This window comes from Tachypleus tridentatus, chromosome 3, assembly GCF_004210375.1.
Source record: "Tachypleus tridentatus isolate NWPU-2018 chromosome 3, ASM421037v1, whole genome shotgun sequence".
NCBI lineage: Eukaryota > Metazoa > Arthropoda > Merostomata > Xiphosura > Limulidae > Tachypleus > Tachypleus tridentatus.
Window position 1 is genome coordinate 27,712,326 of NC_134827.1, and position 26,135 is coordinate 27,738,460.

At 33.4% G+C, this 26,135-nt stretch overlaps 1 protein-coding gene across 6 annotated transcripts in view; it reads left to right on the plus strand.

Annotated features, from left to right (window-relative positions):
- Positions 1-25,717, plus strand: part of LOC143246600 (uncharacterized) — a 34,846-nt gene extending 9,129 nt beyond the window's left edge. For 3 of the 6 annotated variants that reach the window (XM_076493604.1, XM_076493605.1, XM_076493606.1), the window contains exon 5: positions 25,488-25,716. In XM_076493604.1, coding sequence (XP_076349719.1) covers positions 25,488-25,701 — 214 coding nt within the window. In that variant the 3' untranslated portion in view covers positions 25,702-25,716. Of the gene's footprint in view, positions 1-943; positions 7,252-25,487 lie in introns of those variants that run through there. The other 3 variants (XM_076493607.1, XM_076493608.1, XM_076493609.1) reach the window with 3 other exon arrangements.
- Positions 25,718-26,135: the final 418 nt, after the last annotated feature.

Sequence of the window (26,135 nt, forward strand, 5' to 3'; positions counted from 1 at the left end):
CTTGCCGTTACTTACTGATACCAGTGTCACTGATACCAGTGTTGCAAGCTTGCTGTTACTTACTGACACCAGTGTTGCAGCTTGCCCTTACTTACTGACACCAGTGTTGCCAGCTTGCTGTTACTTAAATTGAAACCACTATCTATTGATAAGAATGTTAAAAAAAAACTGTCAAATCAAATGAAAGAAATATCACATTCCTCTTTAAAAACATACAAACTGTAACAAATGCAAACTTGCTGGTCACAAAATCATTAATGGGCTAAACCTAAGCAGATGATAAATGTCAACTTGCAAATCGCAAGTGTGTCCTCCAGGTCTAAAGTCTTAATTGGAAACTGGCAAAAAAAACCAAAAGTGTATGAAACAATAGTTGGTTCATGTTTGGTAATAACTTGTAACTGCCATCTACCATATGATATGTTTAGGAGTAACTTTTGTTTTGATTTATATACTTTCTTTGCAATGAAATATAAAATTAATTAGCAAAATATATAAAATTCAAAGTCAAAAAGTGTCTACATATATGGTATATATACACACGCATATGAAGGTTTGGGAAATATATGATAATTTACTACTTCGGAGCACAATGGCAGTGGCAAGTCGCCTTAGACACTGTTTGTGTATGAGTAAAATGCTGGAAAATATCAACACACTCAACGTGTTTGCTGGATGGAGGACACAAGATTATAAAGGAGGACGTGCCCTGTTTTCTCTAGATGTCTGGTCACCCTACGTTTGTATATACTAGTTGTTTCTGTTTTGTATCAGGTATTGTATTTCTCTTCCTTGGAAAAACAGCCTATGGGTGTTAAAGTTCTGTGTCTAAAGAATATTTAAATTATATTTTGAAACACTTCGTAAATAGGTCCATCCAGAAAAATTAAGGAAGAGAAGCTTTTACCATATCCTAAAATAAAGAAAAATTTGTTTTTTAAAGGGGGTTCATCGTTGCCCGTGACTCTCCCTCTGAAACCAGTGGACGCTGAAGTACGTCATCCTGCTGAATGTCTGTCTGTTTTCTTGTATAACCATCTGTCTCTCAGCTACTTAGGAGCTGCTGACTGCTGGAAATAATTATTAACCAAGACTGATAATGAATGTAAATTACATGCCTTATATGTTGCTGAGGCTGTCTGAATGTTTATGCTGTTTTTAAGCTTGTGAACTTTAACTATACAATAATAATAATTTTTTAATGCTTTCTTATCACTGATAATTTATGTTGAGCATGTACTAAGCTTGCATAAATCAAAAACTCAAAGCGTAATTTATGGATTTTGCATGAATTTGCACGAGTTTTCAGTGCAGTAGTGTTAAATTTAGTGTCAAGGATTAGACAAAAATATTATTCAATTTTATATGTTTATGTACTGCATGCGAAGTAGCCTAGTAATCCTGATATTTTGGCAAAAATTACTAAATTTTATTGGATTAACAGTGTTTCTGTCATGAATTTGCTTACGCCTAAGTGTCTTGTCCATATAAAGTAACATGGTTTAAAGACAAAGTAGACTTAGTAGGGAGGGAAGTAATTATTCTGATTTTGACATAAAACATTTGGGTAAATATTACTGTTGTAAACTCTTAAAGACAAGAGGAATGGGAGAGGTAATGTAGCTTTACAGCAACATCACTTTCTAAAAGTGATTTACACGTATTTATTCATCAAGAAACTTGGATAGTTTGTGACAAATCTTTATTAGGGTTTCATCTTGATTGTTATAAAAGTATTTGAATATATTTATCTTTATGATATAAATTTTGACTGGTTTAATTCTTGCTGGTTGGCTTTTGTTTACTTCTCCAATTTTATAAAATTGTTAACATTCTCTGAGTTATTATTAAAAATAATCAGCTGTTTTCCAAGCATCTCCATCTAAACTTTAGTAGAAAAAAAGTGTTTTTGAATCTCATAATGCCAGAAATTTCATATGAAGACTTGTTAAGCTCAGTTCTATATTTAAAATCTGGCAGTCTTAAATTTTGAAATTTCTATTCTGACATGACTAGGTGACCATGGAGTATTTAGAAAGTTTTCATTACTCAGGGTTTTTCTAATCATTTAAGCCTTAAGAGTTTTCATTGTAATCATTTTGTATATGTGTATACTTGGAAGAATGAGTGCATTCTTATCTTGTTACGTCTTCCATGTATCTAAAGTCTATAGTGGCAGTGAAATATGTCTTTTATTAAAGTCAGCAAGTTTGAGTAGTAGAACTGTTTTCATGATGAATGTACATGCCACTAGGTAGAATAGTTCTGATGTTGTCTGTATTGAGACTTAACCTTAGGACTGTCAGACATCATATCCATTTATCTCATGGAACCTTCACTATATGTTGTGCACATGTTTTTATAAGTTACATCTATGGAACTTGTGAGGTAATTTAGCATGAGAGTAGTTAATGTTTTCTGTAAGTTACCACTTGAGTACTGAGGAATACGTGTTGTCTCGTCTATAGTACAAGTAAGATTTATCCATCTATTTTGAGGCTTAATGTCTCAAAGTGTGTGTGTAGACTTAACATTTATAGTCTATAATTAGCCCTTTTGTAACATCCCAGATACATGAAGGCAGGCACAAAGTTCAGTTGATCCTTATTTCCTTGAAAAAGAGGCCAAATGCTGCCTGGAGAGATTACCTGTTCTAATCACTTTTACCTCTTTACAGTAATGTGTTGTCTGTCAGTCAGTTATTAGACACTAAAATGGCATGACATAAGGGATACTTAACATTGCATGTTGTACTGTTGTGATGCCATTAAAATGTGTACATGCTATGAATCATGAGAAGAATTATGCACTCTCTTACTCTCTAGATTACAACACAGTGTGATATATGGACTTCAAAAACAAGAAATATCTGTTACTTATAATTTTGGTTTTATGGACTGTTAAAAAAGAACACTTTTTGTGGTCCCCCCCCAGAAGTACGTCTGGTTTTGTACATTCTTTGTATACTGTCATAACTCTATCCATATCTTGAAATTCTTGTATGTACCTACATGTCCCCCTCTAGAGCACTGCCATGCAAGCTTGAAATATTTTATCACCATGAAGAAAGGTTACTTCATTAAACTTCCAAACATTTATCAGTTTCATGTTTAAGATAAATAACAGAATGTCAAAACATGTCTTTCAGTTTTTTATTATATAAAAATAAACTTAATTCTGGGAGCACTGCCTTGAAAGGAAGTAGCAAAACAGACAATATGGTTTCGTTGAATGTCTATTATAAGTCCAAGCTTTTGAGTGTTACATACACTATTTTAAGGAAAATCTCAGTTTCTGCTTTATAGTTCTGTGCGAGATAAACTTATGCTTTTGAAACATTTATTACTAAACTATGTTTTATTGTAAATGTATTCTATGTGCGTGATGTAATATTAAGAATTTCCCTTTGTTTTGTTTTTAAATATCCTTATCATTTCCAGATTTCATCAGTATAGTGATTATGTCATCTGATGTCAGATGTGATAAATCTGTTTGTTGGAAATTAACATAGGCTGCTGAATTGTTTAGTTAATTTGTATATAAAAGTAGGTTACATGCATCTACAGCTATATTTGCTAGTTTAGTATGTTTGCTTTAAAGAAGTTGATAAACTAAGGCTGAAAGATAGTTTACCTTGTTACCTAATTTTAGTTTAACAAAATACTTTCACACACTTGTTATAGAGAAAGTGAATTTAGTAAGTTTTTTTATTTATTATGAAAACTTAATATGATTTACTGACATTTTAATTTTTCATCTTAGAAAATTTAATTTGAAAATAAGATGTACAGTAGAGTAAACAGAGCCAGAAGAACGGTGTATTTTTAGGCTAGACTTTTATATTATATTTTTATTATGCACTGTCTTAATAGCAACTTCTTTCAGCAAATAAAAACCTGGTAATCACTTTCAGTGTTTAGATCTGAGTGACCAAAAAAACACTTGAGAGTAAACTTTTTTTGACACGTGCATAGTTACCCACAAATATTTGACATGAGCCAAAATTTTGGAGCAACAAAAAAACTGACTTGAGTTAGAAAAAGTGAGATAACTAAACATCAAATGTTTTCAAATGCATAGAACTGTTATATGTGTAATTACATCTGTTGTCTCTTTCATATTCATACTTCATATCTCGGGAAATGGACTGTTCTTATTTCACTTTTGAAGTGTATTAGATTTGGTTTTTGTGATCACACACCTTAAGTTATTTTCTTCAATATTTCAAAATTGGTTTCAAGGTGTAATACAGATAAGTAGTTTAATTTAGTCACCGTCTTAAAACCTTGTTCTTTTGAAATTCAGATGTGATAATAAATACATTGTTAATATATAGCCCAAAATTAATTATTCTCAAACTTCCAGATTGTTTTGAATGTAAAATATTATTTGTATAACGTTTGTTTTGGGCAACACTATTTTTGTACTAATTTTTTGGGGCAACTTTATTTTTGTAGTGCTTGTCCTGGGCAGTTGGTGTTACTTCAGAAAACTATTTTATAATTTTGAGACATATTTCTTTGTAGACAATTTTTCTTAAATTTTTATTTAGCAACCCTAATTAAATGTCTACATAATATTAGAAAGTATTTGACATTTTGTTTTTGTTCAGAAGAATTTATTATACATTTAATTGTTTGTAGAACTACAGTTAGATAGGTTAGCATTATCTCTGTCAGGATAGTAACCATAATGGTGAAATCTACATGTATCATATTTTGACTTCTTTGTGATATTCCTTTAGTTATAAAACAACAAACAAATATAAATTGAAGAAACAAATTATTAATCTTCCTATCTAGTGAGAGTTTGCTGAAAATTAACTCTAGGTTTTCTTTTTATTCAGATCTTTAATGTGTGCGTATTTATGTTTACAAAAATGTTATATAAAGGATATCAAGGGAAGCAGTGTCTCCTTTGTTTCCTGATTTAGTAAAGTTGCAACAGAATGCCCTTTTTGGAATTGATTTTTTACAGAAAAAGAAATAGATAATGTGAACCTGAATTCCAGTGTGAGTGTTTCTTACAAAAAATAATCTGTTTTTGTTTAAGAAAGAATGATGGTGAATTTAGCATTGTTAAAAATTCATGTATCAGAATTGAATATTCCATGCATAAAGTGATTATTGTTTCTCTTTTGAGCAAATGGATAGAACGTTTATTTTGTTTTAGTTCACATTAATGTTTATATGGGATGATAAATATTTATTTTTAATTCTTAAGTAGAATTATTTTATAATAAACTTCAGTCTGTGTTAAACAAAACTAAGAATATACTTTCGTTTTTCATTAGTGCATTTATCATCTTCATAGTAAAATGGTAATGATTATTGTAAAGATTAATTTATGTTAAAGACTTTTAAGGAACAGTATGATAAAGCACAGTTAAACCATATTACTGTTTTGTTTTTTTAGTAATAACAAATATTTTTAAATATGAGTTTCTTGGTTGTATCTTTGTCATGTTAAAGCATTTGCTTTAATTAAAATTGTGATGAATTTTGCTTGTAATGCTTGTAGGGTGTTTAAACCTGTGTTAGAAATTTTGTTTTACGTTAATACAAAATCAAGTTCAAGCAGGTATGATTTGGTAACTGATACTATCTGTTGGTTTATACGTATTTTGTAAAGCTATAAAATATTTATCATTGATGAAAGATTATATTTCTATTTGGGGAGATGATTACATGAAGTTTCTTTGTGTTAAGAAAAATAGTAACAGTCATTGCTAGTAGTATTTTTTAAGTTGTTTAGCTAAACGTTTGTATATTTATATGATTTTTATTACCATCTATATGATAAAAGAAAAAAATGTCTTACATACAGTTGGGCAAAGTTGATATTTTTTCTTTAATGAATCTTTTTTTTTTCCACAAAATAATTTACTAGAAATAGGTTTGTCCCCTAAAAATAAATTTCCTGTTATGTTGTATGAACAGGCATAGAAAAAAAAAATAATGTGTGATAAAGAGCTAAGATTTGCATGTGGTTTAATACAATTATCAGTTCAGTATTGCATGTCAACAAACCAAGATATTGAAGTTGTAATACTGATGTTATGCTGATTAAAATGATTAAGAAACTTGGAATGCCAATAAAGAGGAGAAACCTTTTTTTGTGAAGAATACAGAGAGTTTATGTATGTCCAAAATAGAAGAAGGTTTGGTTAACAGAATATTTTTTATATTGTTCATAAATGTTTGAAATACCTTTTCAGTCACTAGATTTCATATTTATTTTGATTTATTTTTAATATTCATAGAGTAATTCTGTGTATACTAGAGGTAGCGTAATTTGTAATACAATAATTTGATTTCTTTGGGGGGGGGGTTTGGAAAAGCAAAAAGGACATATACAATATGTTAAGAGTTTAATTAATGGTTTCTAAGTCTGCTAAAATATTCGTATTTACCCATGTGTAATTTTTGTTTATAATATGCTTGACTTTAATAGTGTTTTAGTTTTGTATAACATTGTTTTAATTTCCATATACAGTTCTCTTATGGTAGATTGAGATGTTAATTATGAGTGTTTTTTTATCTCTTGTAATTTTTTAAAAATTTACCTCATATGCTCAAAAAAGAATGAAGTTGTGTTAATTTCCAGTAATGTATATTTCTTTATCAGTTGTAAAAAAAAACAAACAACGTGTGTGTAAGGTATAATAATGAATGTTTGTAAGGTCATCTTTTGTTCACATAGTCAAGTTTTATTATTAATAGTAAATAGATGAACATAATGGAATGTATGTTTAATGAAATACTATATAATACTACCTTTTGCACGTAGTTTATGTAGACCATTTATGTTTTATTGGCAAAAACACAGTCATTGCCTCTGATGTTTTCAAAGTTGGTTAGTTTAAATTATATGTAAGTTTATTTTTTATTACCATGTATAAGGTTAAACGTTATTTATAAAAATTACTGTCTTGGAGCCAGTTGGTAAAATAGATTTTCTAATGAACCAAGTTCTATAAAAATAATTGGCTATGTACTGATTGTCCCCCCCTCAAAAAAAAGGAATTTCTATTGTTGCTCTATCAACAGGTGTAGAATCTCATCTCTTATGATAGTTTTGAATTTTTTTTTATATAACAAGGTATTTTCATGATAACCAAGTTATTTAGTTTAAAGGACCAGAAACATAATATCTGAGATGCAACAGAAACTTCAACGTTTTGTGGAGAGATTTTATGTATACATGTAAACAAGTTCAGGGATCAGTTTATAATAAAAATATTTTGTGAAATAACGTTTTATTTATTTTGCATCCGAAACATTTAAATTAAATATCAGTATAAGACTATAGACAAAATAATCATTTTGGTGGAGCGTTATCATTATTTATGAAGTAACCTGAGATATAAAAAAATAATGGTTTGTACACGTGTTTTTTAATTTAAAAGAAGATTTATTTTTATACGCTTACTGTGCCTGGATCGTATGTTTGATTTTAATAAAAATATAAAGTGTACTAATCGTGCACCAGATGGCACTAACAAAAAATGATGACGCGGGAGTTTTGGCTAGATTTTCTACAATTTATTGCATTTGTACTATATATAATTTTTGGAAGAAAAGAAATACTTCAGAAATTGGGTTTAAAGGACGAAATTAAATATTCATAGAAGAACACGTGCTATTAAAAGTTGAAGAGGGAGAGAACGTTTAATTTTACAATATCAGATGTATACAATTTATATAAATTAAAATATAATTTTAAGAAAAGTAATGACACTATCAGGGGCGTAGATTCTGGGAGGATGAAAGGGTATACATTTCCCCCTTTCATTTTAGGTGGGAGGTATGGTGCATACAATCATCCCCCTACAGTTTGGTCTGTTGAATTGTTTTATTGCATCACAGGCCTACAAATTATGTGTTTGTTCTTATGATTCTCGTGTTCTTACCAATCGAATTACTTAATTAGGCCTAGATGTAGGCTTTTTCAGTAGCCGAAATGTACATCTTTAATATAGGCGTGCTTCTAAGTTTTTCGATCTAAGCGATAGTTCGTAAGTATACATGCAAGTATCGTGGCAACAAGATTACTCTGTGACTGCATATTTACAGCTTTCAGGTTCACGTAATCAGAGATTACCAATTTGCAAATTAAACAGTCCACATAAGTGGTTGCAAAAATCATCCCCCCCATCGTGTGTAAAAAATCTACGCCCCTGACACTATGAAATAATTTTGTTAAGATTGAACAGCTGTCATTTGGTATTCATTTTCCCAACTAATATCATGAAAATTAAAATATCTTAAAAGTAATTTCACAAAATACTTTTATTGGCCGTGTACAGAGACCAGATTATCAGTTTTTTAGCTTCTGATAAGGCCCAGCATGGCTTGGTGGTTAAGGCACTCAGCTTGCAATTTGAGGATCGCGAGTTTGAATCCAAGTCGCTCCGAACATGCTCGACCTTTCAGCCGTGGGGGTTATAATGTAACGGCCAATCCCACTATTCGTTGGTAAAATAGTAGCCCAAGAATTGGCGGTGGGTGGTGATGACTAGCTGCCTTACCTCTCGTCCTAAACAGCTAAATTAGTGACGGCTAGCGCAGATAGCCCTCGAGTAGCTCCGCGCGAAATTCAAAAAACAAACAAGCAATGTTAATTATAAATTTTTTTCTTTAGTGGTTATGACGCTCGACTTGCAACCTTCGGGTAACGGGTTTGAATCTTCGTCTCACCAAACATGTTCGTACTCGAATTTCTACTGTGGACGCTTTAAAATATGAGGGTCATTCCCACCATCTGTTGATAAAAGAGTAGTCCAAGAGTTGTCGGTGGGTGGTGTTGACTTGCTGTCTTGTCTTTTGTCTTTCACTGTTAAATGAGGGACAGCTTACAAAGATGAGCCCTCGTGTATCTCTGCGCTAAATTCAAAACAAATCAAATTATTTTCTAATTCGCACCGATCGATTACCAGTGGCTTAGCCGTACGTTTGCAGACTTATAACACTAAAAACCATGTTTTGGTACCGTGATGGCCACACCACAGATAGTTGTCGTGTATCTTTGTGCTTAACTACAAAAAACAAACAAATCTATTTCCCAGTGGCTCAGCAGTAAGTCTCACAGCTTATGTCTCTAACATTCGGGTTTTGATACCCGCGGTGAGCAGAGCACAAATGGTCCACTGTGTGACTTTGTGATTACTAATAAACAAACTAACTTTCACCTACTATGTTCAACTTAACCAATACGTAAGAGGTTTATTTGATATGATTTAACGAAAAGTGGCATTAGTTATTCCAATGTATCCATGCTCGATTTTTGTTATTATTTTAGCCTGAAGATACTCAGTGGGTTATTTGCGCTTTGTACACCGAGAGGAAACGAATCTCAAATTTTAATATTTTGAGTTTGTATACCGACCGCATACCAGGTGAATAAACAATGTAGTTAATAAATTGACGCCAAATTTCACAAAGGAAATTTAATGTCAAGTTCAAACGACCTAACAAAGGACCATTTATTATACTCTGATATTATAAAAATATAATACTTAGTACGATGAATCCACCTCCCATTGGCACAACGGTATGTATTGAGACTTGCAACGCTACGAACTGCTTTTCGATATCCGTGGCGAGCAGGGCACAAGTTGCCCATATTATATCTTAGGGCTCAACCACTAACAAAGTAACATGAAAATGTCCGTACAGTTCTACTCATCGAACAGATGCTTGAAATCTTAAAAATGACCATAAAATAACTTATTTTGCCCATGACTCGCCCATAAAATATCACTTTTTTTTTACATATCGCGTACATTAAGTATCCACATGGCCAGGTGATTAGGGCGCTTGACTCGCAAACTAAGGGGGACAGGTTGGAATCCCCTGTCCCACCAAATATGCTCTTCATTTCAGACGTGAGGGTGTTATAATGTGAGGGTCAAAAGACGTTTGTAAAAGAGTAGCCCACGATTTGTCGTGATGACTAGTTGCCTTCCATCTAGTCTTACACTGTCAAATTGGGAAGGGTCAGCGAAGACAGCCCTAGTATAGCTTTGCGCCAAATTCAAACCAAAACAAGTTGTTTGATTTATTAGACATGTTTTGTTTGTTTTGGAATTTCGCACAAAGCTACTCGAGGGCTATCTGTGCTAGCCGTCCCTAATTTAGTAGTGTAAGACTAGAGGGAAGGCAGCTAGTCATCACCACCCACCGCCAACTCTTGGGCTACTCTTTTACCAACGAATAGTGAGATTGACCGTCACATTATGGCTGGGAGGGCAAGCATCTTTAGCGCGACGCGGGCGCGAACCCGCGACCCTCGGATTACGAGTCGCACGCCTTACGCGCTTGGCCATGCAAGGCCTTGTTAGACATGTTATGGAGTGAAGGCTAGAACACTTTTAGGCGCGGGCGGACACCGATTTTATGGGTTTCAGAAGGAACCACATTACTGACGTTAGGCGTGCACAATAACTCCACTATTCTCGTGCTTGCGCGACATTATTGTAACAAATAGCTTTGTCACATTGATTAATCATGTTTAAACCGGTGTGTGTGTGTTTTTCGTATAGCAAAGCCACAAAGGGCTATCTGCTCAGCCCACCGAGGGGAATCGAACCCCTGATTTTAGCGTTGTAAATCCGGAGACATATCGCTATACTAGCGGGGGGCAAACCGGGGAGGGAGTACACTTGAAATATATCGAGAAACCCACCTATTTCACTTGTCACACAGCTCAACTTCAGACAGATGTCATTGTAGGTATGTCACAGAGCAGGTATATAAGACCACAGTCAACTGTGGAAGATCCCAAACCACGTTACCTTCTTTAATTCTACACATCGACCGCTTTCGTGCTAAATATTCGGGTTCTACAATCTGTTGGAGTATGTTGGGCTGTATTATTACTAGTTTGAATATTAGTCGTGGGAAAGCAGACCCCACTGTTTCCACGGGAAGAAGCTGTTATCAGTTCAAAAGGAATGTTAGATCTCACATAATCCAATATAAATGTTCATTAAAACCTTTCAGAATTAATTTACTATGTTATGATACCATCTATTGATTATACAACCCAACTCATTTTTGTGATAAATCTTAACAATTTTTGTACCTCTGTATGATGCCAATTAAACTTTTTTTTTTAACAGAAAGAATGACATTTGGGTTTTTGCATCCGTTTCTTGAAGACCCAGTACATCCCCCAATTATCTATTCACAAATAGTCAAATCAAGTGGTTGTATACAGATGTGAATGTTTTTTGACATCATTTTGAAACATTTCATGAAGTACCACGTTTAAAATCCTGGTTTCGAATCCCTTGCATAATTATTTGGTCATCAGTAAGATATGAACCAAAGACTGATACAATGCACTTTTCAGTGGACAAAACCAACCTTGGTCTGAAAATGACCACTGCTTGTGCACATTGTAACTTTACCTATGAAAGATATAATTAGCAATTAACTGCATATAAAAAGCATGCTATCTGGAACTAGGATGACGATGTAATTGTTTCTTTCTTCCGTAAGATTCCTCCTTTTGCATTGGATATGGTAATATATTATTTTTGGTGACTGACACGTCCAAATCTGAGATGCAAATGAACAAATCTTTCCACTAAAGGGCCCGGCATGGCCAAGCGTGTTAAGGCGTGTGACTCGTATTCCGAGGTTCGCGGGTTCGCATCCCCGTTGCGCCAAACATACTCGCCCTATCAGTCGTGGGGGCGTTATAATGTGATGGTCAATCCCATTATTCGTTGGTAAAAGAGTAGCCCAAGAGTTGGCGGTGGGTGGTGATGACAAGCTGCCTTCTCTCTAATCTTACACTGCTAAATTAGGGATGGCTAGCACAGATAGCCCTCGAGTAGCTTTGTGCGAAATTCAAAAACAAACAAACAAACAAACCTTCCACTAAAGCAGAACTGGTTCATTGCATTATTTCTCTTTCTTTTTCAACGAAACTGGTTTCCTAACCTAGAATTATAGAGACTGTTTTTGTTTTTGATAACTCAATTTGGACTTTAACAAGGATAAGCTCCAAGCAGGTTCGAACATATATTCCTTAAAGGTGGAATCCTGAAATTCAGATAATCAAACTGAAACCTATCGAGCCCAATCATCTTAAAATATCCAACATAATTGAAGATCTGTTCCACCTGATGTTTTTCCCATTTTCCGCTGCTCCACATATTGTTTACACAGACCAGTCGTGCCAGTTTTGTTACATTTAGTGTGGTATTTCATATTTGCATCTATCACATGGCAGAAGCCAGATAGAAAATATTTCTTGTTTAGGTGACTATTGTATCACAGGGTTTCAGTAAGGATTATGATACTGTGCATAGCCAAATTCCTATTTCAAGTTTTAAAACAGTCATCTAAATACGTTTTGGGAGCGTTATACATCTGGCATGATTTCTGTTTGTTGTCTTAATATTCAATTTTAAACACTATAGGTTTTTATAATCTGTGTCAAGGATGCGTCAGGAGTGGAGGTAGAGAAGTTATAGCTTGGATCATTTCTCTCATCTAGAGGGCAATCTTCAGGCACACAGTGTTTGGAATAATAGTGAACTGTTGAAAGCATCTGACAAATCACACCATGTTGGGCAATTTTCTCTTCTGTCTCTGAGTTTTATCCTTATCCAACCATTAGCTCTCCTCCTCTAAGTGGAAAGTCTGAAGGGTTGTAATACAAAAACCGGGCTTCGATACCTGTGGTGAGTGCAGCACATGTAGGTCATTGCGTGACTTTGTGGTTAAGAAACACACAGACAAATAATACACCGTTATGTGGTTCTGATACACATCTTCGTTCTCTTGGGCCTAACTTCGCATGACAGACGATACACCTGTATTCCTTCTTCATGAATGAATTATTTTTGCCAACATTACTTTACGGTGAATGTTATAAATCACTAAGTAAACAATTTGGCAAAAACATGACTTGTCTCTTAACTGTAAAAGTGTGTCAAGTTGTGTCAGGACAAATTCTTTATAGCAGGTGTTTATGACTTGTTGGCGATAATTTTCAACAAACACAAAACAGGCCTGTTGTTTTAAAATAGTTTATTAAAAACAAGTCAAACTTATGTACAAAATTCTTTATACTGTTGGTTATCACAGTTGTATCCATAAAGTTCATATAGGCGGGTTTAGTTACTTTATAAACAACCTGTGGCAAGTTAAGTTATTACAATACGAGCTGTGAAACTCGCTTTAGAAATCGCTCGTTAAGGCTGAATTCACACGCACTATAACTTCATTTTTACTTTCACTAATTTAACTTATTTATTTACACTAATTTGGTGGTCTATGTACTGCCAGACTGAGGCGTAGAACTAGAAGACGTTATGATGTAACAATACTTATTTAAGGCAACGAGAATAATTCAGAAGGTTCGAGTAATGTGACGTCAATTGACAATAATTGAATTACACACACAAAAGATTCATAAACAGTTACGAAAGCAAACTTTTACTAACTGTCGCGTCTGAAATAATTTGCTTTAGCTCTCGCACAATATAAACTAAACAATACTGTGCTATTAAATTTAAGTGAAACAGTTTCATTGGATAATGTTTACGTAGCCACGTGATTGGCACGTTGCAGTGTCAGGTGGTAATACATTATACAATGTACATGGTTATTGGTCACATGATGTACCTCCGTCATTACAATTAAAAGGTTTAATTAAATCTTCAACATGACGCCAAAGACGAATCTTAACATTTTAGCATAAACAGTACGAGCGAAGGAGCCATTGCACCATTAAACAATATCATACTTAAACATACAACACACCTCACGATGATAAATAGTATTCTGAAGTATGATATTGCTTCATACTTTACATTATATTTAACATCGTGTAAAGTATGAAAATTTACCTTCAACTGAACTAAGTTTCACAAATGGAGCTCACCGAATCTGATACACGTAGAAAACTAGGGTATGGTAATAGGTATGTTTATTGCTGTAACTATATCTTTTAGTTGTTACTTTACGGGTAAAATAGATTATTTAATGAGTAAATATTTCATGGGCGTCTCTTAGAGCCTATTTTAAAGATTCCTGTCATTTCAGGTAGGTAACTGAATGCAATATACAGATTGGCCTAACATTTGTAAAAAAAATCACGCCAATTTTAGAATTTTTCCCACGTTCCTCTTTTATTTGATCATCACAGTTTCAGAATCGGAATCACGTCAGAATAGCATTTGAGAGTTATCATTTTGTCTCTCGCTAGTTACTATCGTTTTTTCAACGCCATAACTCTTCAGATTAGCAATACGATGAGAGACAAACGATTTTATAATACACCAGTTTGTCAAATAAATGCTCCTCAGTGGCTCATATTACTCATGAAGGATACTAAAAAACGATTTTCTTCACCAAAGTGCGACACCGTATAGATAGCCTTATTATGTAGCTATGCGTTTAACGACAAATAAACAAATCGAATGATATTAAAAACTTAATGTATCGAACTCAACATCACATTCGTGCTTTAAAAGTAAGGCAGATAACCGTTTTTGAAATTCGATTAATTTAGAATTGCGATCATGAAAAAGGTATCTAAACAAGAAAATGTTTTGTCTTTCTGAATGAGTAAATGCTCATTTTGCAACTTAGTTTTATTATTTGAAGAAGTGTAACGTTTGGTCAGAAAATTAATTAATAGAACGATACTCGCATAAATTCTTTTTACTTCCTAAAATAAACACAAATTGGTACGTTGTGTTTCTAAGAATAACCACTAGAGTGTAATACTAGAACAGATACTGTTGATATTTTCCTTGTTTCTTCTGACATTTTAAATATTTATTTTAAAATGTTTGTATATATAATAATGCCATGCATGTTTCCATGTAAACTGGTAAATGCGTTTTTCTTTGTGATTATAATGAAAACTTGTCTTATTTTAGCTATTCTATCGTGTCTCAAGCCTATTAAGAAAAGCTGGGAGGTAAGTCAGGCCTATTTTCTGTAACAGTGACCACAGTAACATATTTAGTATTTATTGCTTCAGCGGTGAAACTTTTCTGTAATCTAAGTCTGTAGCATTGCTTAACAGTTGTTCAAATGATATTATGTGTGCCTTAATGGTGATGTTAATTTGGCACGTTGGGGTTACAAAAAAATGAATTGAAACTTTTTAATGGTATTCCAGTCACTGAAAGTTCCCCTTTTAAATTGTTTTCTGTACATTCACACACACACAAGATTAGGCTACCGTGGATTTAAAATTGTGAAAAATATAATCTAAGAATTTTGCGAAGCTTTTAGTCAAGCCTTTGAAAACATGAGATTTAAAGCATTTTAGAAAACGTTTGCTCTCACAAAATAAGTGGTTTGTCTTAAAGTAGATCGCGGTGACGTACTGAAAGTGAACCGTAGTCTCATCCGTGATTAGACGTCTATATGTTCAAGGTATATGGAATATGCAGTTCATGAAGTAAAAATTTATCTTGTCTCCTGTTTCGGAAATATATATATGATAAGGATATTTTTGCAATCAGTAGAAAATCTTTGGTGCAAACTGTACAACTTTGGCACAAGTTAGGGTATGATTATTCGACAAAGTATTTGCACTTAGTGTCATTTGATAGTTATGGCTAAAGGCGGTTATTTTTGACGTTGAATATATGCTTTATTCAAAATTATCAGATATATTTACCCATTGGCCTTGTTTGTTATTATCTCTTTCACGTGCCCTCTTGAATTCTCAACTTGATATTTATGAGCTTGCGTATGTGAATATTTTGTCCAGTGGAGAAGAGGGAGAAAAAAAATGGGGCTAATTGGGCACATTGGGGTACCACAAAACTGAATCGAAACTTTTCACTGGTATAGAGTCACTAGAAGCTTCTCTTTTTAATTGATTTTGTATATTCACGAAACAATGTTAGGCTACCGAGAACTTAAAATTGTATAAAGATATTAACTAAAACTTTTATTAAGTCAAAGTAAATATATTTTGTGTATCATACAACCTGTTAAATTAAGTCACTCAATCTCTGAAGAAAAATAAGTGATTTTAAAATTATAATTATCTCTTTTCAATCATGAAGATACATACATTTGCCTGTCTATACTGTGCCCACCAGGGATATTGAAACCCGGTCTTTAGTGTTATATGTCTTGAGACTTGCTGCTGTGCCGAGGGGAAAGAAAAGATGAACTTGAGACAAGATATGTCTATTTTTTCTTCCTACAATTTATAACAGAAACACAAAGGATGTTTCAAATATGAAATATATTGGTTTATCAATCAAAGTCATACAAATATTGGTCCATGGTCATTTATCTCATACTTTATATCAGTAGCAGTCTTCATTCTGTCCTGAAGGCTACATAAATGAATATACTTAAAATCAGTGTCATTGAGTTTAGGTGTTCTGCCTCTTCCTTCCCTATTTTCAAATTTACCTTCTCGGTCTCATGAACTAGGGTGTACTTAACAGTGTTTGGGGAACATTTCAAATTGCTACACACTTGAAGTCTAACCAGCATTATATAAAACTCTCTGTTCTACTGACAATTTTCTATGCTTTTTGGACATTGGCATAGCGTTATATACTGTTTTTTCTTTTCAAGGCTTACTTGTGGAGTGCTATTAACTTGATTTATTTTGTCATATACCGGTACCATATACCAACTTCCTTCTATATAGTTGAAATACTGCATGGGGTATCACGACAGTTATTTCAGGCCCTAAATTTAATCAGTATGTTTACTCAAGCAGAACCCTTATGACATACCCTTGGCGCAAGTATATGATTCATTCAGTTGTCAACAGGAATCAGTGAAGCATTACTATAGTGTTGAAATTTACATTACGTAGTGGCGTGGAAAAATAGTCCCATAAAATGGAAATAACATTTTCTTTTCCTAACACTTTTGCACACTACTGTATATTTCATCACAAATTTATATGCAATTTAATTAATAGTAATGAAATTCTCAATGAGAAACGCCAAAAAAACACTTCAGTTGGAAACTGTTATTAATATTTCTCTGGGAACTAATGAAAGGCGTGTTTCAAGACTTCGTAGAACAAAAATTGTCGCAGAAGAAGGTTTTTATTACCGAATAAAAAGTTAAGTATTAACTTTATACATTAGGCTTAAACTTTGAGAAAAATCACTTTGCTACTGCTTCGAAGGCGTGTCTCATTCCAGACTCACAAGCAAGGAAAGATTGTACACACCCGAGTAAATGTTTCTGTCAATACTGGTAGATTGTTCTGCGGATGTCTAAAGGAAAGGTAATACGTTACACCTTCTTAAACGGTCGAAAAAGCCCCCCAAAAGAATGAATAATTCCTCTGATACTTAGTTTCGTAGGCAATTGTGTAAAAATAGAACTGAGCAGGAAAAGTTAACGCCCTACCGGGACATCCACTATGACAATGTGTTGAGAAGCACGTGCTATCTTTAAGTCGTGCCCTCCACTGGCACAGCGGTAAATCTACGAATCTACGACGTTAAACTCAGGGGTTCGATTCGTCTCGGTGGACTCAGCAGATGTGACTTTGGTGTTAGAAAACACACATACACTCTAATTCCTATTTTTATCGTCGATTTATTTTTCTTCGTTCTAATGCGTCAACATTTGATTGTTTGTCACTGTTTTGTACATAATGTATGTTGCATACTTTAATATTTTTTTGTTTTTCGTTATCTATTTTATATCTTAAAATGAGTTTTAAGGGAGAAAAAGGCCTCCAAACGTATCACGAGTTCAAGCAAATTTCAATTACATTATTTGAGACTGTACAACAAATGCGAGAGAGCTTTAACATAAATGAACATAAATCAAAACCAAAAATTCAGTACAATGTACAAAAATGATGACCTAAGAATCTGTTTGCAGTGGACTGTTATATATAACGTTTTCTGTAAATTATGATACATTTCTACATTTATCAAAAGCACAAGGGCAATACTGAATAAGATACGTATTAGTTTCTCGTGAAGTTTTGTGTAGAAGTTGTGTTTCGGAAAGGTCCAAGCAGCTGTGACACCAAAGCATATTTTATATCGTTGTTTACTGGCCACTGAACAGTGTAGGACAGCAACAAACCAGGCACGCATGATTCACGTCTCCATTTCCTAATCAAGAACAATAGAGACAAAATGAAGGAAAGTCTTTATTAGGCAGCAAAGAAAACATCGTTATTTTTGAAAATAGGACATAGGAAACAGATTTAGTGGTTGCATTGTATTACCGTGTTTCTCCGATAATAAGACCTACCCATAAAATAAGACCTAGTGTGATTTTTGGGGATAGTTTTAATATAAGCCCTAGTTACGAGTGGCAGGAAGAGGAAAGAAATAAAAAAAATTAATTTATTAATTAGTTTAATAGTTAGTTAATTAGTTTGTTTAAGTATTAATCAGTTAGTTTAATAGTTTAATAATAGTTTATTTTAAATGGTTAGTTTAATAGTTTTACTTTGTAACTTCATCTTTTTAATATATCAAAATAAGACATCCCCCGAAAATAAGCCCTAGTGTCATATTTTGGAGTGAAAATTAATATAAGCCCTGCCTTATTTTCGGAGAAACACGGTAATTCAGATTTTCATAAGAGCTAAAACAAGACATGTCTGCACAATAAACCGTTTTTTTTTTTTTGTATTTCTTTCTTAGGAAGCTTAAAGGTCTCATTTCAAGACACAGTGTGCTGGTAGGCCTTATATTTTGTACTTGTGTCTTCGCTTGTACGTGTTCGATTCCATGGACTTTTATCCCTTCACTAGAGAGTCTTTTATGATTTGATCTCCATCAACTTACTCCATTGTAAGATACCTTATCTTCTGTAGTGGTTCAAGAGGTAATTTGCTAAAGTTTGAATGTCTTCGTGTTTCGTAAGTTAATAGCCTTACTGCCCAAAGCCCTAAACAAGGAGCCAGTCTAGTAGAGCGAAGTACTTTTCATATTTTTGGTTTGTTTGATAACATCAATGTATTTAGCTTATTTGCCGACACTTGATTTTGTCTGTGTTACGAAGCATATGTATGAGAGCCTGACTGGAACTATTTTTATCCACGACATATACACTCACACTGGAATTTCTTAAACAGATTATCAGCAAACTGTCTTTCATTATAACATTAATGATTTATGGTGTAATTATAATACTTATTGGTAATTATACCAACGTAATTAGTTTTGGCAATTTGTTAAACACATTTCTCATACTTTGTTTTATTTCATCAAACAGGTAGCGATAGGGTTATGTATGATACTTGAGAATGTAAAACTTTGTCATATTCATTGACTTTAAGCCATTTCATAATATAGAATGTTTGTACTGATATACACGGCGGTCTCTGGATTTTATAGGTTAATAATACTTACTAATTCCACATTTGTCATAACGACACTCATTTTGATTACTTTTTAGGCTTTGTGCACTCAAAATTAAAGATGTGACGTCTGTTCCTTCACGTATTCTCTCTTTTGAGATCTGGCTATTTAGCTTTCATATCGGAGTCAGCAAGATAGCCATATTTCCTTGTCCTCCCTCTCTTAACTTTCAGTTTGAGTTAGCCAGATAGCCATATTTTTGTACTCTCTGGCGTCTCAGTCATATGAAAGATATTTAGTTTTGAAAAACCTGTTTTGTTGTCCTCCTAGTGAGATAGCAGTAAGTTTATGGATCAACCTATAATATAACTGTCGGGACATAAAAGACTGTTTAGTGTATATATTATTAATTTATTTATTTTGTGATTGAATATTTTATGATTGGTTAGTTTTGTTTATAACAAGAAAGTTAGAGGCAAATATTTTAAAGTAAATGTTATGACAAGCTGAGTTACTTAAACTCAGTAATAATCAAATTTTGTGTTTATAACTGATTTATGTGGATATTATAGAACATAGTGTGAAATTTACTGATATCGAAAATATATAGCCAGCAGGCGATTTATAAATAAACATATATAAATATGAGCTGAAAAGGAATTAGCAGACAGACAAGAGCAGGAGGAGCTCGGTCAAGAAAGAGTTTGTCGTGAAGTTAACTATCGTAGAAGTGATAGACTAACGACTAATATGTTAGCGTGAGATTAGCAGTAGAAAAGGAGATAATTAGAATATTTGACATTTATTCCGTCAAAGTGTAGTTCTAAACTAATTGAATCAGCCTGAGTGCATTTTGACAAAAGGACCAGAGGATATTTTGAAGAAAGAAATATCTGTGCAGTAGAAATAAACAAAAGGTGGTTTGGCTTGTCAACTGAAATTCTAAAGCAATTGAATAGGCTGGAGAAGACTTTTGACAAAAAGAATAGAACTATATACAATGTTTATAATATGCCTATAATCTGTATGGTGTAAATAATTTGTTGTACATACATTTAACTTGTTTCGAATACACACACGTATTTATATATAAATATATTATTTTAAAAATAAGTGGTGTACGTGCTGTTCATTTATTGTTGAATTTATCACCAACATGTCACAGACACCTACTGTAGAGTAAAGGCTTTACTTGACAATTGGAAAACATAACTTAACATCTGACAATAACTGTAATCAATATTTCATATTTTGCTGTCAGAAGGAAGGATAGGATATAAAAATCAACATGAATGCAATAGTGGTTTGATATTTTTGTTCTATGGCCTAAGTTCACGTGATTTTTTATTACAATTCTTACGGCACAATATTTCTTTATTTAGGAATACTTTATTATTTTGACTACATATTTGATGTTGTCATGTTTTCAGTGCAAACCTACCCAACGTATTAACTGCACGCCGGAAATCCCTGTTTTGTTTTGTTTTTCCTTTTTGAGTCCGTAAATATAACGCTAATCTATTAGGGTGTATATATCACTAAATTACTTAAAATCTATTGACATCTTAACTCGGATTTCACATCACTTCAAACACTGTAGGAGAAGATAAATAATATATATTTTCGCTAACTACAGTAGTACTTAGTATGTAGGGATGGACCAAGGAAACAGTTGTTGCTGTATTCAGTCTATTGCTTTATGATACAGATTACTGCTAAAGAAAATTTATAGCCTTATTTAAGAATCTAATTTCAATTATCGATCGTTTCACAGCTAGTGAAATCACCAATATAATTAAAAAACGTTGCCAAAGTAGAGAACAAGCCGAAGGTCTTATTTTTCTTTGGTAGTCCAGAAATGGGTGAAGTTTTCACAATGGCTTTAGTACGACAGAAAATAATTTTAAGAACACTTGGGAACAGGCTATAATTAAACATGGAAGTGCTCAATATAATCTAAATAAAAAAATCCTAATTATAGTATAAACTATATTATCATCGCCCCTTGAAGAGAGATTTCTTACAAACAACTGGAATTCCTTTAAAAGGTACAGGGTGAAACAGGAATTATCAGCCAATAACATGTAGGTTACTAATACTTTGTACACTATACAGTCGGTGCCTTTAGGGAGCCAACCCTTATAGTTTGTGTGAGGTGAAGGGGTTAAAAATCAATACACACAATTGGTTGTTTGTTTTAAATTTGTGTAAAGCTGCACAAGGACTATCTGCGCAAACTGATCCTAATTTAGCAGTGTAAGATTGGAGGGAAGGCGGTTGATCATCACCACCCACCGCCAACTCTTGGGCTACTCCTTTACCAACGAATAGTGGGATTGACCGTCACATTATATAACGCCCCCACGGCTGTAAGGACGAGTATCTTTGTTGTGGCGGGGATTCGAACACTCGCCCTCAGACTACGAATCGAGCGTTCTTACCACCTGGTCTTGCCACACCGTATATATTATATTAAATTTAATTTCACACATGCATAGAATACTTTAATTTTTGGTTAGGGAAAAAAATCACAAAATAATAAATATTTTGTAGTCATAAAATGACTTAGAGATGGCAGTGCAAAAACATAATGCAAGCACGATTAATACGGACGATACAGCTGCACATTCTTCATGTGATCTATCGTTACTGTAGGTTACTCAAAATTAATTTCCAAGCTATCAAAATTATTTCTAGTGATGACTGTTAAGCTATTGTAACCAATAAGGTCATTTTACAAGTGTAGGGAAGTGTGTGTTTTCCAATAGCAAAGCCACATCGGGCTATCTGCTGAGCCCAGCGAGGGGAATCGAACCGCTGATTTTAGAGTTGTAAATCCGTAGACATACCGCTGTACTAGCGGGGGGGGGCATGTAGGGAAGAAACTGATAAAATCGATATGATATTAACAATATATATTAACCGTTGAATTATAAAAAAACAAATGTTTGGTTATCAAATTATTTTAATGAAATGAATTGTTTAGAAAACAAAGGAAGGAAGTAATTTTTTTATTTGCAAAAAATATGTATGATGTAGGAAAGGCAAAGAAACTAGGTATCGATGAATACCTAAAATCATACACAAATCACTACACAAGTAGCCAGATCTTTCTAATAATGATTTTTGTATACAACTGAAACTGAATTCCTGTAAGTTGTTTGAATTCAGGTTTGGTTAATAAAATTCAAGCTGAATAGTGCTATACAGTTGTACAGTGGCTAATAGCCATAAGTTTGTAATATTGAATCTGGGTATTTGTGCGGGGATTTTATATGGATTTATTATATTCATATCTGTCTTGTGTTTGAAGTTTTTGACATTTCCATCACTAAATCACACTTAATTTTTTTTACCACATTCTTTATCATTAAGTGACTTATGTCTGTATGTCTAATTGCATGTTCTAAGGAAAGAATTTCCTATTTCCTGACCTCTCTGGAATTTTTCGGTATACCCAGCAAGGATTCTAACACCCTTTCTTTTATTTATTTTCTAATTTCCGCATTTGACAATCATTTCCATTTTGGATCCTTTATAGTTGGCAAATGACGAACGCACGCTATGTTTCTCGCTATTCCCGTGAAACCATACCATATTTACGAATAAAATTATCGAGAAACAGTGGAATGTTTATTTCTTTTCGCTCGTTTCCTTAAATATTAATCTACGAAATACCTCAAGTCTGATAAAGTACTTCTACTAAAATTTATTTTCTCTTTCGTTTGTTAATTGTATACAGACTAATGTAATGTCATTTCTCGCAGCAAAACCAAGTAAATAAGTGCAGCGTCCAACGTGTCATTATGAATCACGATAATGGTTCATAATAAGGATCGCCAGGAATTGTATAAAACCTCAATAAAACGTTCGGGCAGAAAAGCACCGTAACTGTTGTTTGCTTAGGTCGTACACATATAAAATGCACACAAAAACGTGGTATCAAGGACAAGAAAATTCACTCAAAATGGCTCGTTTTTAATCTTTTGCCAGCCTACAACAAAAATAGTTTGGTATATTGCACCCAAAAGTTTTGTAGAATGCTAAATAAGGTCTACAAAGGTAGTAGAGGTATTGAAAAGTTGATTTGTTCTTCTGTATTTTACATAAGTTATAAACATCATTATTCTAGTGTAAATATTGTTATCATTACCCCTTGAAGTTAGTTTTCTTACAAAAATCTGATGTCCTTTAAAAGGTTTAAGTAAAGGATGAAACAGGAGTTACCAGCCAATAATGAATGAAAATTAGATACTGTAGCATGTAGATACTCATTGCTTTGTACAGTATACAATCGATGTCTTTAGGAAGCTAATTCCTGTATTATATATACATTGAAGTAATAAAACATCAACACACATAATATTCAATTGTATTACACACACGTATAGGGTAATTACTTTAATAGACACTAAACTATATTTAAAGCAGTATTCTAAACGTGTATTATGTTTCATTTCAAAAGGCTGCTTTTCTACCGGTAAAATTTGATACACTCTCAGTGGGGACTGTGTCTTAGTCTAGACATATATATTCAGGAACGTCGAGAGCTAGATCCCGGGACATACATCCTCTCCAAGCCTTTTTTCTCTCTCTTTTTTAACATCTAAAAGAAATGATAAAAGAGAAGATCATAAATTAGGACAGCTCATAAACAAGGAAAAATCACGGCAGCAGCCATTTGTAGCTCACTGTATAATTGTAAAAACGTGCTTTATGGCATAAACAGGTTCCATTCATCTGGAACCCTCCCCCCTCGATTGGTCTGCACATAATTGCCTGTTGTTATGCATTATATATAGATAATTTAGTCATACAAAAACTATAAATGCATACTATGTTCTTAAACAAATCTCAAGTTGCAGCTTAACATTTTACATATCGAGCTGATGTGATCAAATAGACACTAGATACAGTAAATCATCATGTTCTGTATAAGCTAGCTACTAGCTATGGTTATTATCGTTATAATGTATAAAGTTACGTACAATATTAAGTAATCCTTTACTCATAGTTGAGAATAAAAATCCAGCAAACAAGATAAAGAAAAATTAAGTATTTAAAATCTTAAGATATGGATGGTAAAAAAGTAAAAAAAAAAGATGAAGATATTATTTATTCAAACTACAAATCCTTAATTTGACTCCACCAAATGTAATCATAAGTAAAATTATTAAACAAAATAAGGGGTTTGTGGTTCAAGTAAGTAATGTCTATGGTATCCCCAGTCTACATTCCACACGTTTTCTATTTGTAGGTTTTGAATTTCCAACATTTTTATTTATCTTGTATCTATAGAGTGGATACAACTGCTATCTGTAAGCGGTTATCTTACAGTATAAACATTGGATGCAGTTGCTATTGTTACAATCTATTATAATGGTTTGGTTTGCTTTGAATTTCGCACAAAGCCACACGAGGGCTCTCTGCGCTAGCCGTCCCTAATTTAGTAGTGTAAGCCCAACTCTTTGTTTACTATTTTACTAACGAATAGTGGAATTGACCGTAACATTATAAAGCTCCCCACAGCTGAAAGGGCGAACATGTTCGGTGAGAGGGTGATTAGAACCTGCGACATCCACATTGCGAGTCGAGCACCCTAACCACCCGGCCATGCCAGGTAATATATTATAGTAATGCTGAGTTTTTGCCTATCCTGAAAATGCGCTTGCACAGATTACAATATGAATGCGCGTGCACTTTATTTCAACGGGTATAAAGAAAAGGCGGACGTTAACATATTTTAGTAGACAGTTTGTTACTAAAAGGCCTAACGTCAGGTTGTAGAATAACATTATATAAAATTATTTATTGTCATTATTAAGTACAGTAAAGTTTTAGCCCTAAACAAACTAACTCAACACACGTATACAAGTTACGCTGTTAATTTATCTCGCTATTATACATAGGGTGTACTTAATAGAGGCTTAACTAATGTTAGGTATAAGACAAATGGACTTATATATTTCGATGTCTGTTATTAAATTTATGTTTTGTTATTCTACAAATACTGCATTTAATGAAGTAATGTTGAAATAAATATATTAATTTGCCCTCAAATGTTTTGTGAGTCTCTGTTGGTTTAAATGTCTTCACATTGTTCCTATTCTCATTATATTATAATAACATCTATTGTTAAAAGAGAGGAAATATATTCGCACTGAAATAATTGAGTTTACCTCATATTTCACAGATTCGTCAGTATTGTACGTAACACTTTGTTTACGTGCATGATTCAATCTGAGAGTCCAGCAGTAGACGCGAGGGCTAATGACGCTAAAAATCGGTGTCTGATGCTTTCTGTGAGGATAGCGCAGATAGCCAGTTGTATAGATATGTGCTTGAAAACAACAACCAACCAAAACGTGCCTTTCGCTCACATACTGCTGGAAAATTCAGGAATCTAAAAACGAAGAAAAATATATTCTGTAAGTTGGAAGAACCGGAAAGTATTATGTTGTTTTCTTTTCCTCAAATTCAGGTTTCGATATTTGCGGTGGGCAAAGTACAGATAGCCCATTGTGTAGCTTTGCGCTTAACAATAGGCAACCAAGACTTTTCTCTATGGTTGTGAATCCAACTTAGTGTGGATTTTTGCTTGCAATCCTTCTTATACCAACATGAAATGACTAACTCATTAGTATTTAAATTTAAAGTGTGACTATTACAGCGGCAACGGATAATGGATAACACCTAATAAAGACAAATAAATAATGAATAATCGAAACTGGTGTTCTCAACTAAGTCATGAGTAACCTTAAGTGCTGAATATCACTCATGTTTATAACAGGTACCACGTATCCACTTTTATCGTTGAATTATAGCTAGAATAACATTAATT